This window comes from Daucus carota, chromosome 9 (genome assembly GCF_001625215.2).
Source record: "Daucus carota subsp. sativus chromosome 9, DH1 v3.0, whole genome shotgun sequence".
Classification (NCBI taxonomy): Eukaryota; Viridiplantae; Streptophyta; class Magnoliopsida; order Apiales; family Apiaceae; genus Daucus; species Daucus carota.
The window spans coordinates 32231073-32246396 of record NC_030389.2 but is presented as its reverse complement, the minus strand read 5'-3'; the positions used below and the strand labels follow the sequence as shown (position 1 = coordinate 32246396).

The window sequence follows — 15324 nt, the reverse complement described above, 5'->3', positions numbered from 1 at the left end:
GTAAGTATTCTTGATTCTCGAATATGGAATCATTACCTTATCATGTCCAAATAATGTGGACTACCATACGGAATCATACATGTTTATATGCTGGTTTGATTTATACGTGTAATAATGTTAAGCATATACTTAGAGAGATACTTTAATTATATTATCACATAAAAACCTAATTTACCTTCTGTTTGAGGTCGGTTCCCCCTACATGTGTGTTATTAGTCTTATTGCTCAGTTAATCCAATTTTATATACATGTTGTTGCTAAAGAGATAGTCGGCAGTTTTTTAGATTAAATAATATAATTGTGACTTATGAGTCTCTAGTATTATGATAAAACATAACATTTAATGATCTTTTTAATTACTAGTCGATTTCTTTTATAATTACTAGTCGATGTTGAGACTAAATAATCGATCAATTTAGTGAAGTCAATTTTAGCCTCCTTGGACCGTCAATGATACCCTTTTAGCATTGACTGATAGATAAACTCAATCAAGTTCGGATTGATTTTATATTCAGTTAGTTGTAGTTGCACGATTAGACAAGTAATTTTGCGTGAGTAGGACTGATATATTCTTTTTATTATGAGTCAGTTTTATCTAACTCGCTTAGATAACTAATTTTATCTGATTGGACTGATATATATTTTTTTAATATTTATAAATAAATAAAATTCAATCAAGTTCTTATTAGTTTTATTATATGGAAGTTCCGGTTGCTTGATTAGATAAGCAATTTTGCGTGACCAGGACTGATATATTCATTTTATTTTCAATCAGTTTTATTTGCTCACGTGGACTAATTATTCTATCTCCCTTAACTGATATATTCTTTTTTTAGTATCTATGAATAGACCGATTTGCAATACTCCATCCGTCTCCTTTTAGCCGTTCAGTTTTCATTTTTTATAATCCAATTGACCAAAATTTGCTGAACTTTATATATGTTTTATAATTACAAAAATATCAAAGTTATATCATTATAAAATATATACAATCTATTTGAAATATAATTTTTAATTTTTAAAATAATAAAAATATCGTTCTTATTTTCTGATCGAAAAATGATCAATTTGACTATACAAAATCAATAGTGTACAACTGAGAAAAAACGAAGAGGGTATTGCACCCAGGTCCTTTTATTGACACTAAAGGGGAATATATCAGTAATCACCGAAAGCTAATTCTTTAGCGAGGAGCAACTAGATCCACATCAGTTCGGCTGAGTAGTCATAAATAACCAGAGCACACCATATTAATTAGAGAAAAACGAACTAATATTGTACGTGTGGTGAGGGGTATAAGAATATAAGCATTTTAGCAGTACGTCACAAAGTATATGCCTCAGAAAACTGAATCATCAAAAGAGAACAATACTATAAAGATAGGTTCTCAATCCAGGAACTTTTGCTTGCATCGTATTATTTGGCCATTCGAGAAAAAAATAATGTTCTCCATTAATATTATAAGAGTTTAATTTTTATTTCTTTACACTTCTGGTAAATCTCGATCTTGTTTTGATATAAGATTACGAACTTGTTCCATGTAAAGAAAACTGTTGTAATATTTTTTTGTGCACTTATATATGCAACCGTATAGATATTGCATGGAACAAAATCTAGGAATCATATGCTAAAAACCAAACGTTTCTCCGCCAATACTTTTTAAGAAGCTTCAACTACACTTATACTTCATGCAACAGTACTGTGTCCATGTATATAGTTAAGAACATTATATATCTGGCACGAGGCAATGAAGAATAGCATCGTTTCGGAAATGTTAGATATATCCTATTTTTCAGAAATAAAAACTTAATTGCTCAAAAAGAGCACGCAATATTAATTCCTGGATAACATCCACGAGTGCTTAATTATTTGTAGAGAGAAGTGCTTAAAAGTGTATAAATTATGGGGTCGTTTGGATTAGTTTAAAAAAAATGGAGAAGTGTATGTAAATTAATATTTACTTTCTCCATCCCAGTCAATAGTATATATTGGGGGACGGGGACGCAACACGAATTTTAATACTCAAGAAAGTATAAGTTTGTTACTTCTTTTTAAGATTTTTTTTTGTATAAAAGTATAACATTTATGTTTTTATACAAAAGAAATAAAATTTTAAAAATAAGTTGTAGATATATGTTTCATAAGAGCTATAAAAAGCGTGTCGAACAGTGGAAAAAAAAACATATACAATTGAATGGGATGGAGGGAGTATAAGTTTGGAAAAAAAGTGAAAATTCTAAAGAAAAGCTAACATTTTCTACTTCCAACTTTTTTCACACAACTTATTAAAAATATTTCTTATTTCTCTAAATAAATGGGAAAGAAAAAAGTAGAAGTAAAAACAGGAGCAACTTTCATTGCCCAAACAGGCATTATATATTTTTTTCCTGAAATAAATACTTATTTCGGTAAATAAGGCAAGCCAAATATGCGGATAGATGTATAGGCTGATTCGCCGTACGGTTAAAAATGTACTCCCTCTGTCCCATTTAATTCTATACGTTTTTATTAACTGTTCGATACGCATTTCAATGCTCTTATTAAATATAGTTCCATAACTTATTTTTCAGATTTTCTTTTTTTGAATAAAAATAGAACATCCAAACTTTAATTTAGAAAAAGAAAATTTTAAAAATAAATTACACAACTATACTTTACAAGAGCAAGTCCGTGCCGCGTCCACGTCCCTCAATGTATACAATTCAGGGGGACGGAGGGAGTAGTTATATAGCTGCATGCCATGCAAAAAGCACTACGTACAAAACAATTTGTTGTGGAAACAGCCGAGTAAAAAAGAAAGATTCATTGGTCTAAATCTTTCAAAAGGAAAAGGAGACTGATAGAAATCAATCAGTTCGCAACTTATGTATCTCCTGTGAGAAACAACAATAAAGCTCCACTAGATCATCATACCATCAAAATTCAAACATATGCAGATAACATTTGTGTATAGGTCGGCACCAGATTTCATCCATAGCTTTCCCCTTTTTAAATTAAGAAAAGGGTTTTAGAAATTCAGATTTTCCAATTCAAAACAGACCGTTAACCGTCAGAATTCACTGATCAAATATTTCGGTTTTTAAACGGAGATACACAGGGGCTAGCGGAGACTAAAGCCCGTCTTTAGATAAATTATACCTTTACTTATAAGTTACGGCTTTTGTACAAAACACAAGGAACAATTACACACGTATGTGGCTTGGACATATATACTTGGACTTGGTTGTTAAAACTAATGCTGTCCTAGTCAGACCATACATATATTGCTTGTCTTGTTGATACTTCCGTATTTATATTTCACTTGTACCTTCCAACTGAATGACTATATTTACGACAACAGATACAGTGCCGGAATCAGGATTTTGCAAAATCCGAAACAAAATTATTTTGAAATTTGTACAAATTGAGATTCGAAACATGTTGTCTTAACTTTTCAAATCACACGAAACAGATATTAATTTTCTCACCGACCTCTAAAGGTCAGTCGTGACTTCAGCCTAACTTAGCCTCGACCCGGGTATAAGGTGGATAGGAATGATTGGGAGGGGACTATAGCCCATACACGCGTGTGATTGGTCAAAATTTTAAAGACATTGTAGATATATTTTTCAAGTTTTGTGCAGGTCCCTCGCCTTTTCGCTTCAGGTGGAATTATATATGGTATTAATTTTTACACGAGACGATGATTTGTGACCATAGAACACAAAGCTTAGTGTGATCCATGTAGTCTGCCTAAATCTTTATCTTCCCAGCAGAGAAATCTGACCCTTTTTCTTTACCTATGTGAGCACAAACTATACGAGAACTCATTTGTCGGGATTTAACATGATATCAGAACTCAGACCACGAGTTTACGTGTTTTTCACCAAGTTCAGGCAATTTCAAGAGTTGCAGAGATATTCTTGTCAGGATTGACAAGGAGGATGGCGATTTCGATTCCCCACAAATGTTCCTATCATTGATTGATGTTGCAATCCTTGTCATTTGTCAAAAGTTTGTGTCTGTTTTAGAGAGTGGAAAGAGAAAACAATAATAGAATTAGTTGTTAGACATGGAGCTCCACAAGAATTTGCAAATAGCAAGCTGACAAGTTGGGAAGAATCGAAGCTAGTACTAATAAGTAAGGGAGACGACAGAAGAATACGCGTAAATGACATACACAGACGCGATGAGATGTGGGAATATTTGTTAATTACGCCTAAAAATGGAACATTCTTCTCTATGATTTAGAACTACTAGCTCTAGTAGGCTACTGCAGTGGTACTAATACTCTGCGGTCCATACCCCTGCATTCCCAACGTGTACATTTGTATCGAAACATAGAAGATTGATGCTTCAGAATCAAACATATCTAATTTCATGATAAGTGTTTTGATGTAGGATAATCAGATGCCTGGATTTATATGTAGTCCGAGGCCTTTTCTGCAGATGTCTGCACTATACTAGAATTTTAACCTGCTCGACGGTTAATCCCTCACATTTCAGCATTGTTCTTGAGTGACAGAGTAGATTACCATAACAATTCTACCAAGGAGCAACAACCAACCTGCAGGAACTTTGATATCATGTAAACGACTTCCTAAAACCTTAAGATGTTAGAAGAAACGGCTAAATATATCTTGTACTTTAAAAGTTAGTACATTCCATGGTGTATAATTAGGCACTATTTACTCTGTAGCTTGCAAATCTTATTTTAGTGATGGTGGAAGGGTACCAAAAAAATTAGTGTAAGCTTTTGGGGGATCCTCAATGTAGTGGAAATCATGCTGGTCTAATTAGAGCCAAGCTTTGTGTTCTGCTACATAACCTTGCTACTAAACTCAGTTATAAATAAGCAACTTTTTCTAATTAAGGTTCATAAAGGCTTAGTATATAATCATGTCTCTTCAAACAAAGTGAAAATAAGGCTTATATTCTGAATTAGTGCTAAATTTTCGATTTTTATGCCTTCTGAAGAATGATCTGAAAAAATAATTTCATTTAGGCATCCATGCATACAAGGGCCCCACTCTCTTCACTTTAAATCCCTGAACTTTCATAGTTTTCCTGAGGGCATTTTTCATAGTCAGAAGCCATCCAATATTCATACCTGGTGGCTTTGCATACATTTCCGGGCGAATCAAAGCCTAAACAAGACCCTCCTAGTGGATAGAAAAGGTTACAGAGGATATATTGGAATGTGCTGTGATTCAAATTCTTTTTCCTGTCCATAAATAATGTGCTCCTAAGCACCATCTAAACACTCTCAAGTCACTTGCCTCACACACCATCTACTGCAGTTGCTCTCGAGTACTGTGAGACGTCGAGCAGAGACTTGTTGTCAAGATGGTGAAGTTTTCTAAACAGTTTGAGGGTCAGCTTGTGCCTGAGTGGAAAGAGGCCTTTGTTGATTATGGGCAGCTGAAGAAAGATCTCAAGAAAATCCATCTCCTGAACGTCGAAAATGCACCTTCCAATAACCATGAGAGCTCTTTAAGCAAAACCATCTTTTCCTCTATTAGGAAAAGCTCATTATTTCGCAACAAACGTAGAGAACATGGGATAATTCATGTAATTTATCTCTATTTCTTCTATAAATGTGTACAATTTCCTTATCTAGTCACAACTAAATAAGTAATGTTCATGCATGAGTTATGACCTTTGATGCATATATGCTCTACAAAGTTTATGAGGCTTATTTTGTGGTGGTTTTATTATATTCAGGTTCATAAGAAACTTGAATCATCTGAAAGCAAAGGTGATATGTACGAGACTGAACTTCTGGAGCAGTTTGCTGATGATAGTGATGCAGCTGTCGATTTTTTTTCATGTTTGGACCTCCAACTTAATAAAGTGAACCAATTTTTTAAAAACAAAGAGAAGGAGTTCTTGGAGAGATGGGAATCACTGGAGAAACAAATGGGGATTCTTCTTGAGCTGAAGAGTGCGCTTAAATCACAGCATGCTAATGAAGTTTCTTCGAATAATTCCAAGGAAGACGACTCCATTTCAGGCACCATTTCATGTGGTAAATCACTTTTTTAAAGTAAATTGTGCCATTTTATCAGTGTAGTAGCATTTTAAGTTTGTAAAAATTTCTCATTTTTTTTCGTTTTGTATGACAGATGAAGAATCCCCCAGGTATATAACAGAGCAGGAGCAGAAGCAGGGTAACGAGACTGATGATCAGTTTGATCAGAATGATTTGCAGTTCTCCGGCTCTTCTAAATTTGATGAGGCTTTTAAATCAATAAAACTAAAAAGGGCAGACTCAAATCCAAGAACTGCCTCTGGTCGATTTTTCAGTTCTCAAGGAAAAAATCTTAAAATACATATTCCTCTCACAAATCCAACTCGCACATTTTCATATTTACTTTGGGATGATCTAATTAAGCAGTCCTCGAAGAAAGGTGGTATGGACGGAAGAAAGCTGCACATTAACAAAACAAAAATACACCATGCTGAAAAAATGATAAGAGGGGCTTTCATTGAGCTCTATAAAGGTCTTGGCTATCTGAAAACTTACAGGTACATTTCTGAAGAATTGCCTCTTCAAACTCATATTTCTGTTCATTTTTCGATGGTATGTTACATGATCAGTTCATAACCATAATTTTCAGGAATTTGAACATGCTTGCTTTTTCAAAGATTTTGAAGAAATTCGACAAAGTAAGTAATAGGGCTATCCTCATTACCACAATTTTTTAACTTTCCTCTTAGTATATCACTTTTTAACTTTTTAATGGCTTATTCTCAGGTTACAAACAAACAAGTTCTTCCCATTTATTTAAAAGTTGTTGAAAGCTCTTACTTCAACAGCTCAGACAAGGTAAATAACTAGTCAAAGCCTTTATAAGATTTAAGTTAAAAGATTCATGGTGCAGAATGATCCATTCTAATGTAGTGGGAAAAATAATTAGCATCATGTTTCTGTTGAAAGATGATTGAATGTGGGTATACTGTGTATGTCATCAAATAGCATTATAGATTGTTGTTAGATACCGTATGTTCGTCTAAAATAACTTTAGAAGCTGAAAATTTAACTTGAATTCTGAACTAATCCTGTAAATGACAGGTTATGAAGTTGGCTGATGAAGTTGAGGAAATGTTTGTCAAACACTTTGCTGAAGATGATAAAAGGAAGGCGATGAAATATCTTAAACCGACTCAAAGAACTGAATCTCATGCTGTCACCTTCTTCATTGGTAACTTAATTTCTCCATATAAATTTCTTTTAATCTGTACTTATGTATCCTAAAGTGAATGTGTATATTTTCCACAAACATCCTTGATGAGTTCTGTTTTTAGAATAAGTTATCCTAATTCTACTGTCTACTTTACATAACAGATAACATAAAATATGCATTTCTATATGAACCACTAGCTTTAGTGGAGATTATTGAGCTTATTTCTGCTTTATAAGCAAATTGAAGAATTTCAGAGAAATATAATTGGACATGGCTACTAAGATCCATTAAACCAGCACTATACATTATGCCTCTAAGGGCCAAGATGGTCCACAACTAATGAGTGGGATAATCACAAGTGCATGATTTTTGTTGTCGAAATTAATCAATGATGGAATCATAAAAATATAGAACAGTGGCTTTTCGCCCATAAAAAGGTGTAATAATTCTCAGAAAATTATTTCTTATTACGAAGAAATATTCTATTAGTTTTCTAGTGTTTTCTATATAGAATTATACCTTCGATTGTCCTGGAAAAAGTAATCATGTTCTGTTTATTATTCTGTAACAGGGTTATTCACAGGATGCTTCATCGCGTTCTTAATTGGCTATGGGATTATGGCGCATATAGCAGGAATGTATAGACCTCAGTCCGATACAGTGTACATGGAAACTGTTTATCCGGTTCTTAGGCAAGGACACTAATCCAGAACTAACTAATCTTAATTTGAATTTAAAACATCAAATTCAGAAGTTAAGTACTAGACACTAATATTAAGAAAAAATCTTTAACTTGTGCAGCATGTTCAGCCTGTTATTTCTACATTTCTTTCTGTACGGATGCAACATTTTTGCGTGGAGGAAGACTCGTATAAATTATAGCTTCATCTTTGAACTGTCCCCAACAAAAGACCTCAAGTACAGGGATGTGTTCTTGATCTGTACAATGTCAATGACGGCCGTGGTTGGTGTCTTGTTTATTCATATATCACTTATGGCCAAGGGGTATTCCTACACTCAAATACAAGTCATTCCTGGTCTACTTTTACTGGTAATTTATTGCTTAATATATTATGGAAAAAATTATATAGATAATGAATTAAAAACATGTTACATGATCTTGCCTCTTCATATTTTTGCAGATTTCTCTTCTACTACTAGTCTGCCCCATCAACATAGTCTACAAATCAAGCCGTTATCGCTTACTTCGCGTGCTTAGAAATATTGTTCTATCCCCTTTATACAAGGTACTTAAAATTCCTTGCTTTTAAATATAAATGAGTACATAACCCTTAAATGGATTAATAAAATAATTTATATTTATTACTCTGAACTTCAGGTTGTAATGCTTGACTTCTTTATGGCTGATCAACTATGTAGCCAGGTAACTTTTACATATACAAATTTTTTTGATGCAAAAATGCAACCTTTGATCTGGATTTTAATGTACTAAAAGATTAATCATGTTACTCTGAATGCAACTGTGAAATAGGTGCCAATGCTTAGGAACCTCGAGTATGTCACCTGCTACTACATAACAGGAAGCTACAAAACTCAGGATTACGGATATTGCATGAGAACAAAAAATTACAGAGACCTTGCTTATGCAGTTTCCTTCCTTCCATATTATTGGAGGGCTATGCAGGTTAAGATTGTGAAATTACTTGAAATGTGTATTTGTATTCAACCATTCTAGCAAAATCATGGTTTCTGATTTTATTATTATTATTTTTTTTTTTTTGTGTGTGTTTCATAGTGTGCTCGGAGGTGGTTTGATGAAGGAGAAACTAGCCACCTTATAAATCTTGGTAAATATGTATCTGCAATGTTGGCAGCAGGAGCAAAAGTGGCCTATGAGAAAGAAAGGACTATAGGATGGCTTTGTCTAGTTGTGATCATGTCTAGTGTTGCAACTGTTTATCAATTATACTGGGATTTTGTTAAGGATTGGGGTCTGTTACAGAAGGATTCCAAGAATCCCTGGTTAAGAAATGAGTTAATGCTTCGTCAAAAATTCATCTACTTCCTCTCTATGGTATAATCCTCTCTTTGAAAAAAATAATAATTTTAATTATGAATCCTGTCAATCATTTCAAGAGTAATTGAATCAATTGTAACAACATAATTCTGATGCCTGTCTCTTTCAGGGATTAAACCTGATCCTCAGGCTAGCCTGGTTACAAACCGTCCTCCACTACAATTTGGGCAGCATTGATTACCGAATCACAGGGCTAATTTTAGCAGCTCTTGAAGTCATTAGACGAGGACAGTGGAATTTTTACAGGTATATTATCATTATTATACCTATCCACATTCGATACTTCATTATTGATATATTATTGAAGCATAACTATGGTATATATCTCGGATCCGAATATAGTCCTAGTGAATAATTTGGTTGGAATGGTATGCAGATTGGAGAATGAGCATCTAAACAATGCTGGCAAGTTCAGAGCAGTTAAAATAGTACCACTTCCTTTTCATGAAGTTGATGATGAAGATTGACGATGATGGCAACACTTGGTTAGAGAATAGGAATTGTTGTTTGTTGTTGCAAAGAAATCCCTTATTGTCACTAATCAAGTTGATGGAACAAAATACAAAAGTACATCAACTTTTTCTTGTCATTATTTGGTCCGCTGGTTGAGCAAACCAATCCATACTTGTACACAACTTTTGTCGTCAATGTTTCTATGAATTTTGATTCTGTTCCGCGTTAATAAGTTGCTATAGAACCTAAATATGTTTAATTAGTTGCCTTTTTGCTATTAACTATCATACTCAAATTTTACAGGAACAGATGTTCACTGATAAGAGAAATATGTGTAGTTAAAACTCCCACCGTATAAGAACCTATGGATAATGGTCTTTACTTGGATATGTACATGACTAAATAATGCAAAAATTGCAGAGAAGGGGGAGAGAAGAAGCAGAGAAGTGTGAGAAACTTTATTTCAGAATTTTTAAAATGCTTACTCTGATTTCAGTAACTTATTTTCAGTTTTACTCTGATTTCACCCCTTAGATTAAGCTTGTTACTTGGTCGCTCCTATTTGCATCCCATACAATCCACTGCTGTTGACGAATTTAAGACAATGACTTCCAAGATAAAGTAATTAATTACTAAGAACAACATTATATTACATTAAAGGGTACAGAAAGATTGTGAACAACAGTTTGGTTTCATCTGTGCCTATAGTGAATTGAGTTGTATTTTGGTATTGGTAGAACAAAGTAGCCACTAAGAAAGGCTGTTAATACTGATGAAATGAAGCCAAGAAGGAATCCGATCCACACTCCCGTCCACAAGAACCATGGCTCTTGTTCAACATCATCATCCTCTTCTTGCACATCATCTGATGTTGGCTCATCTTCAGAACATTTGACCTTGATTTGCATCCCACACAATCCACTGTTGTTAGCAAAATAACTCTGATCATTTATTGTGTCCATTTGTCCTCCTCGTGGGATTTCGCCACTTAGCTTGTTGTTGCTCACATCTAGCACAGACAGTTGTTTTAGCTTACTGAATGATTGTGGAATTGTACCAGAGATATCATTGTATGATAGGTCTAATGTCTCTATACTTTCTAGATCCCCGAAACTTCGTGGTATATGTCCAGAGAGTCTATTGTTGGAGAAGTTGAGAAGTTTAAGTTCCTTGAGAAGTCCTAATGAAGCTGGAATTTCACCTGACAATTTATTCTTTGACAAGTCTAGCAAAGAATAGATATGTCGGCTATGACTTGAGAGACCTTGTATAGCATTCTTCCAGTTCACTGTGAGTTCATTCATCTCTATTTTGAAGGTAAACATGCCTGTGATTAATGTAATCGAAGCCTCAATCCAGTTAACCTGTATTCCATTAGTACGTATGGAAATATAATATCTATCAAAGATTCCAGCCATTGATACTACATTTCCCAAGTCTAAAGGGATACTTCCAACAAGATTGTTATTTGAAAGATCAAGAATTCGGAGTGCACTCTGGTTGGAGAATGAATTAGATTGTAATGAATGTAAAGAGTTGTTACGTAGGATCAGGACTTGAAGGGCTGACATTTGGGAAAAAAATTCCGGGAAATTACCTGTAATGTTGTTGTCATGGATATCTAGATGTTCTAGATATTTCATATCTGTCAAATTCCTAGGCAAATTGCCAGAGAACTTATTTTTCCCTAGCGCAAGAACAATCATAGATATTCCAAGTGATGAGGGAACGTCACCTGATAGTTTGTTAGAAGAGAGATCAACATACATCAGAAAACCATCAGCATCAAAAGCTGGGACTGGCCCTGATAAATTGTTTCTTGACAAGTCCAGTAGCAATAGTTGATGCATATCTACAATGGATTCTGGGACTGGCCCTGATAAATTGTTCCCAGAAAGCATAAGAACTGATATCTCCTTAGCATCACCAACATTTTTTGGCAACTCCCCTGAAAAGTTGTTTCTTGACAGCGCCAAAACTGATAATCTCTGAGATTGAAAAAGGCGAGATGGGATTGAACCACTAAGCTCGTTATTTGACAGTAGCAGATTTCCAACTTCCAACTCAGCAAGCCAAGGTGGAAATATTCCTGTGAGCTGATTATAACTCAGTTCTAGAATGTCGAGATTCTTTTGAGTGGAAATCCATTCAGGAATGTCTCCGGAAATTTGACTTGATCTGAGAGAGAGTCTAGAAAGCATGCACTTTGGAACTATTTTGACAATCTTATTCCAATTTATCTTATTTCCTCCTAGAAACAAATTCTTCAGACTCTCCATGTCAAATAACCAGGAGGGTGTTTCTCCACCAAGCATATTGTCTTCCAGTTGAAGTGTTTCTAATTTGCTCAAATTTCGTACAGATGTTGGGATTGCACCTGTGAAGCTGTTCTTGCTTATTACCAAAGTGGAAATGCGTGACAAGTTTCCAATTTGACTAGGAATCTGCATCCGTAAATTATTACTACTTAAATCCAATCCTTCTAGTCTCTTCAGAGTGAAGATTGAATCTGGAATCCCACCAGAAAGTTCATTCAGGCTTATTGAAATATGCTGCAACTTTGTCAGATTACCAATCTGTAAAGGAATATTTCCAAAAAGAGAATTCCCATCCAACTTTAATGTCCTCGAATTTCCAAGCTTTCCAATTTCAGTACTTAAACTGCCCTTTAATGAATTATCACTTAAATCAAGAAACCGCAGAAGCCTCAAGTAGAAAAGTTGTGCTGGAATTGAACCATAAAAGTGATTGTTACTCATGTCCAGGCGAACTATACTGGTGAGATTGGCCAAGCCATTGCCTGAAATTTCCCCTGATATCTGATTATATGAGATATTAAGAAAGTGCAGATATCTTAGATGAAAAAAGTTGTGCTGGAATTGAGCCATGAATGTCATTGCTACTCATGTCAAGGTGAACTAGTTTAGTGAGATTAGCCAAACCCTTGCTTGGAATTTGCCCTTCCATCGAATTAGAGGAGATATCAAGAAGAATTAAGGATCTGATATAAAAATGGGGTCTAATATTGGAAATGCAAGAAAGAAGACCGCAGAAGGAAGATGGTCAAGGTGTAGAGCTATAACGTCGCGTGAATGCAAACTACAAACAACTCTATCCCAAGTACAACAGTCAGAACTGGAGTTCCACGACTCCAAGCCAATAACCGACGAGTTTGAGGTGTTGGAGATATTGAGCAAGGAGGATTTGAAGAGCAGAAGGGATTGTTTTTGATGAGCAGGACAAGATGAGCATGGCATTATCATACAAATGAAAGGCACAAGTATTATTATTAGGCCTAGTAGCTTGGCCATTGTTGTGCCTCTGTTCCTTCTTAACGTGGAGTAGGCTATTAATAAGAGGTAAGCACATGAACTATATCAAAAAACATAAATGCTTAAATGAATTAATCAAAGTTATAGGCCAGTGCCGTTGAAGACAGGGCGCATAATCGTCCAACCTATGGGACAAGATCAGTCTTAGTTTTCAGCTGCACAATCTGAACTCGTTCTTAGATCGATGACTTTCTAATTTTTTTCCCTCTCAGTCATTAATTGTTTGAAAATTTATTCAAGTCCAAGTTCAAAATCCATTACTCTGTGACTGTGTATTATAAAAGAAGTCAATTATATTGTTCTGAGAAATTCAATCAACCAAATTTTGTCGCGATAAAAGGTTTATATAAATTTTAATACTCTTGAACGATCATAGCACATAAATTGAAGTCTTCAGAATTATTTTCCAGAATCTAGAATCAGCAAGTATTAGAATTTTCAAAGACAAATTATTAAAATTCAATTATTAAATCACAAGTCTGTTCTGTTTTAATCTCAAGAACAAATATAAAAACTTCCTCTGCTTTAAGTACTAGTAGACAACATTTTGGCTTTTATCTGTACCTATAGTGGATTGAGTGGTACTTCTGTGTTGGTATAACAAAGTACCTACTAAAAAATGCTATCAAGATTGAAGAAATGAAACCAAGTGGATATCCGCTCCACACTCCTCCCCACAAGAACCAAGACTCTTGTTCACCATCATCACCATCTACGTGTGCCTCTGGTTTTAGCTCATGTTCTGAACATGTCACTCTGATTTGCATGCCGCATAATCCACTGTTGTTAGCAAAATAACTTGGATCATTCATCGTGTCCATTTGTGCACCCCGCGGGATTTTGCCACTTAACTTGTTGTTACTCACATCTAACACAGACAGTTCATTTAATTTCTTAAATGATTGTGGAATTGTACCAGAGATATTGTTGTTAGATAAGTCAAGAGCCTCTATACTCTCCAGATCCCCTAAACTTTGTGGTATATTTCCCGAGAGCCTGTTGTTGGATATGTTGAGTAGCTTCAGTCCCTTGAGATGTCCTATGGAAACTGGAATATCACCAGACAACTTATTATTTGACAAGTCTAGCAAAGTGTAGAAATGTCGGTTATTACCTGAGAGACCTTGTATAGCCTTCTTCCAGTACACCATAAGGCCATCGATCTCCATTGTAAAGGTGAACATGCCACTGATTGGTGTAATCGTATTCTCAATCCAATTCAACTCCATCTCATTATTAATATACTGGTTAGCTATAAAATCAATAGAACCTCCACTCATTACCACTAGACTTCCTAACTCCGAAGGGATACTTCCAACAAGATTGTTGCTTGAGAGATCAAGAATTTGGAGGCTACTTTTGTTGGAGAACAACTTGGATGGTAGTGAGCCATGTAGAGAGTTGTTACGTACACTAAGAACTTCAAGGCTGGATAGTTGGGAAAGAAATTCTGGAAAATTACCTGTGATGTTGTTGTCATGGAGATCAAGATATTCAAGCCTTATCATATTTGTTAGACCCCTAGGCAGCCTGCCAGAAAACTTATTTTCCCCTAGTGCAAGAATACCAGTGTCTTTGCAAAATGACACTGGAATTTCACCTGAAAGTTCATTAGAGGAGAAATCACCATAATAAAGTGAGCCATTAGGATCAAAAACTGGGAATGTGTTGCCAGAGAATTTGTTTCTTGACAAGTCTAATAGCACTAGTTCAGGGATATCTGCAATGGATTTTGGGATGGCCCCTGACAAATTATTTGCAGACAGCATAAGTACCTTGATGTTATGAGCATCACCTATATTTTCTGGCAACTCTCCCGAAAAATTGTTTTTTGAAAGAGCCAAAATGGATAAACTCGAAGATTGAAAAAGGCGAGATGGTATTGAACCAGTTAGCTTGTTATGAGACAGGAGTATGCTCTTAATATCCATTTCAGCAAGCCAGAGAGGGAATTTTCCAGTAAGACTACTGTTGCTCAGATCGAGAATATCAAGATTCTTTTGAGTGGAAATCCATTCTGGAATGTCTGAGGAAAATTTGCATGATTTGAGAGAGAGTTGAGAAAGCATACACTTGGGAAATACTTTGACATTGTTATTCCAAACTAATTTGTTTCCTCCAAGATTCAAATTCTTGAGAATCTCTATTTCAAATCAAAGGATGTCGAGTTTGAGGTGTCGTAGCTGGTCAGCAAGGAGGATTTGAAGTTAAGAAGGGATTGTTTCTGATAAGCAGGACAACATAAGCAAGGCACGAGCAAGAAAATCAAAGGCAACTGCACAAGTAGTTTGATCATGCTTAGGGGCTTGGCCATTGTTCTATATCATAGATGGCT

At 35.1% G+C, this 15324-nt stretch overlaps 3 protein-coding genes across 3 annotated transcripts; 1 reads left to right on the top strand and 2 right to left on the bottom strand.

Annotated features, from left to right (window-relative positions):
* Positions 1 to 5048: 5048 nt before the first annotated feature.
* On the top strand, positions 5049 to 9873 carry LOC108200654 (phosphate transporter PHO1 homolog 1). Its single transcript, XM_017368874.2, has 14 exons — positions 5049 to 5550; positions 5704 to 6007; positions 6105 to 6507; positions 6600 to 6648; positions 6737 to 6808; positions 7055 to 7184; positions 7738 to 7858; positions 7968 to 8217; positions 8309 to 8413; positions 8506 to 8550; positions 8659 to 8811; positions 8923 to 9201; positions 9314 to 9450; positions 9581 to 9873. Exons 1-14 carry the CDS (start codon positions 5326 to 5328, stop codon positions 9669 to 9671), a joined length of 2364 nt encoding a protein of 787 aa, XP_017224363.1. The 5' UTR covers positions 5049 to 5325; the 3' UTR covers positions 9672 to 9873.
* A 476-nt stretch (positions 9874 to 10349) lies between these two features.
* LOC108201419 (receptor-like protein 46) lies at positions 10350 to 12554 on the bottom strand. Its single transcript, XM_017369704.1, has one exon. The coding sequence runs from the start codon at positions 12552 to 12554 to the stop codon at positions 10350 to 10352; it is 2205 nt and encodes a 734-aa protein (XP_017225193.1).
* Positions 12555 to 13479: 925 nt separating this feature from the next.
* Positions 13480 to 15136, bottom strand: LOC135149155 (receptor-like protein 46; the record flags this gene model as incomplete). Its single annotated transcript, XM_064084114.1, has 2 exons — positions 13480 to 14197; positions 14243 to 15136. Coding segments are annotated over 2 exons (1548 nt in total), but the record flags the coding sequence as incomplete, so codon positions are not given.
* Positions 15137 to 15324: the final 188 nt, after the last annotated feature.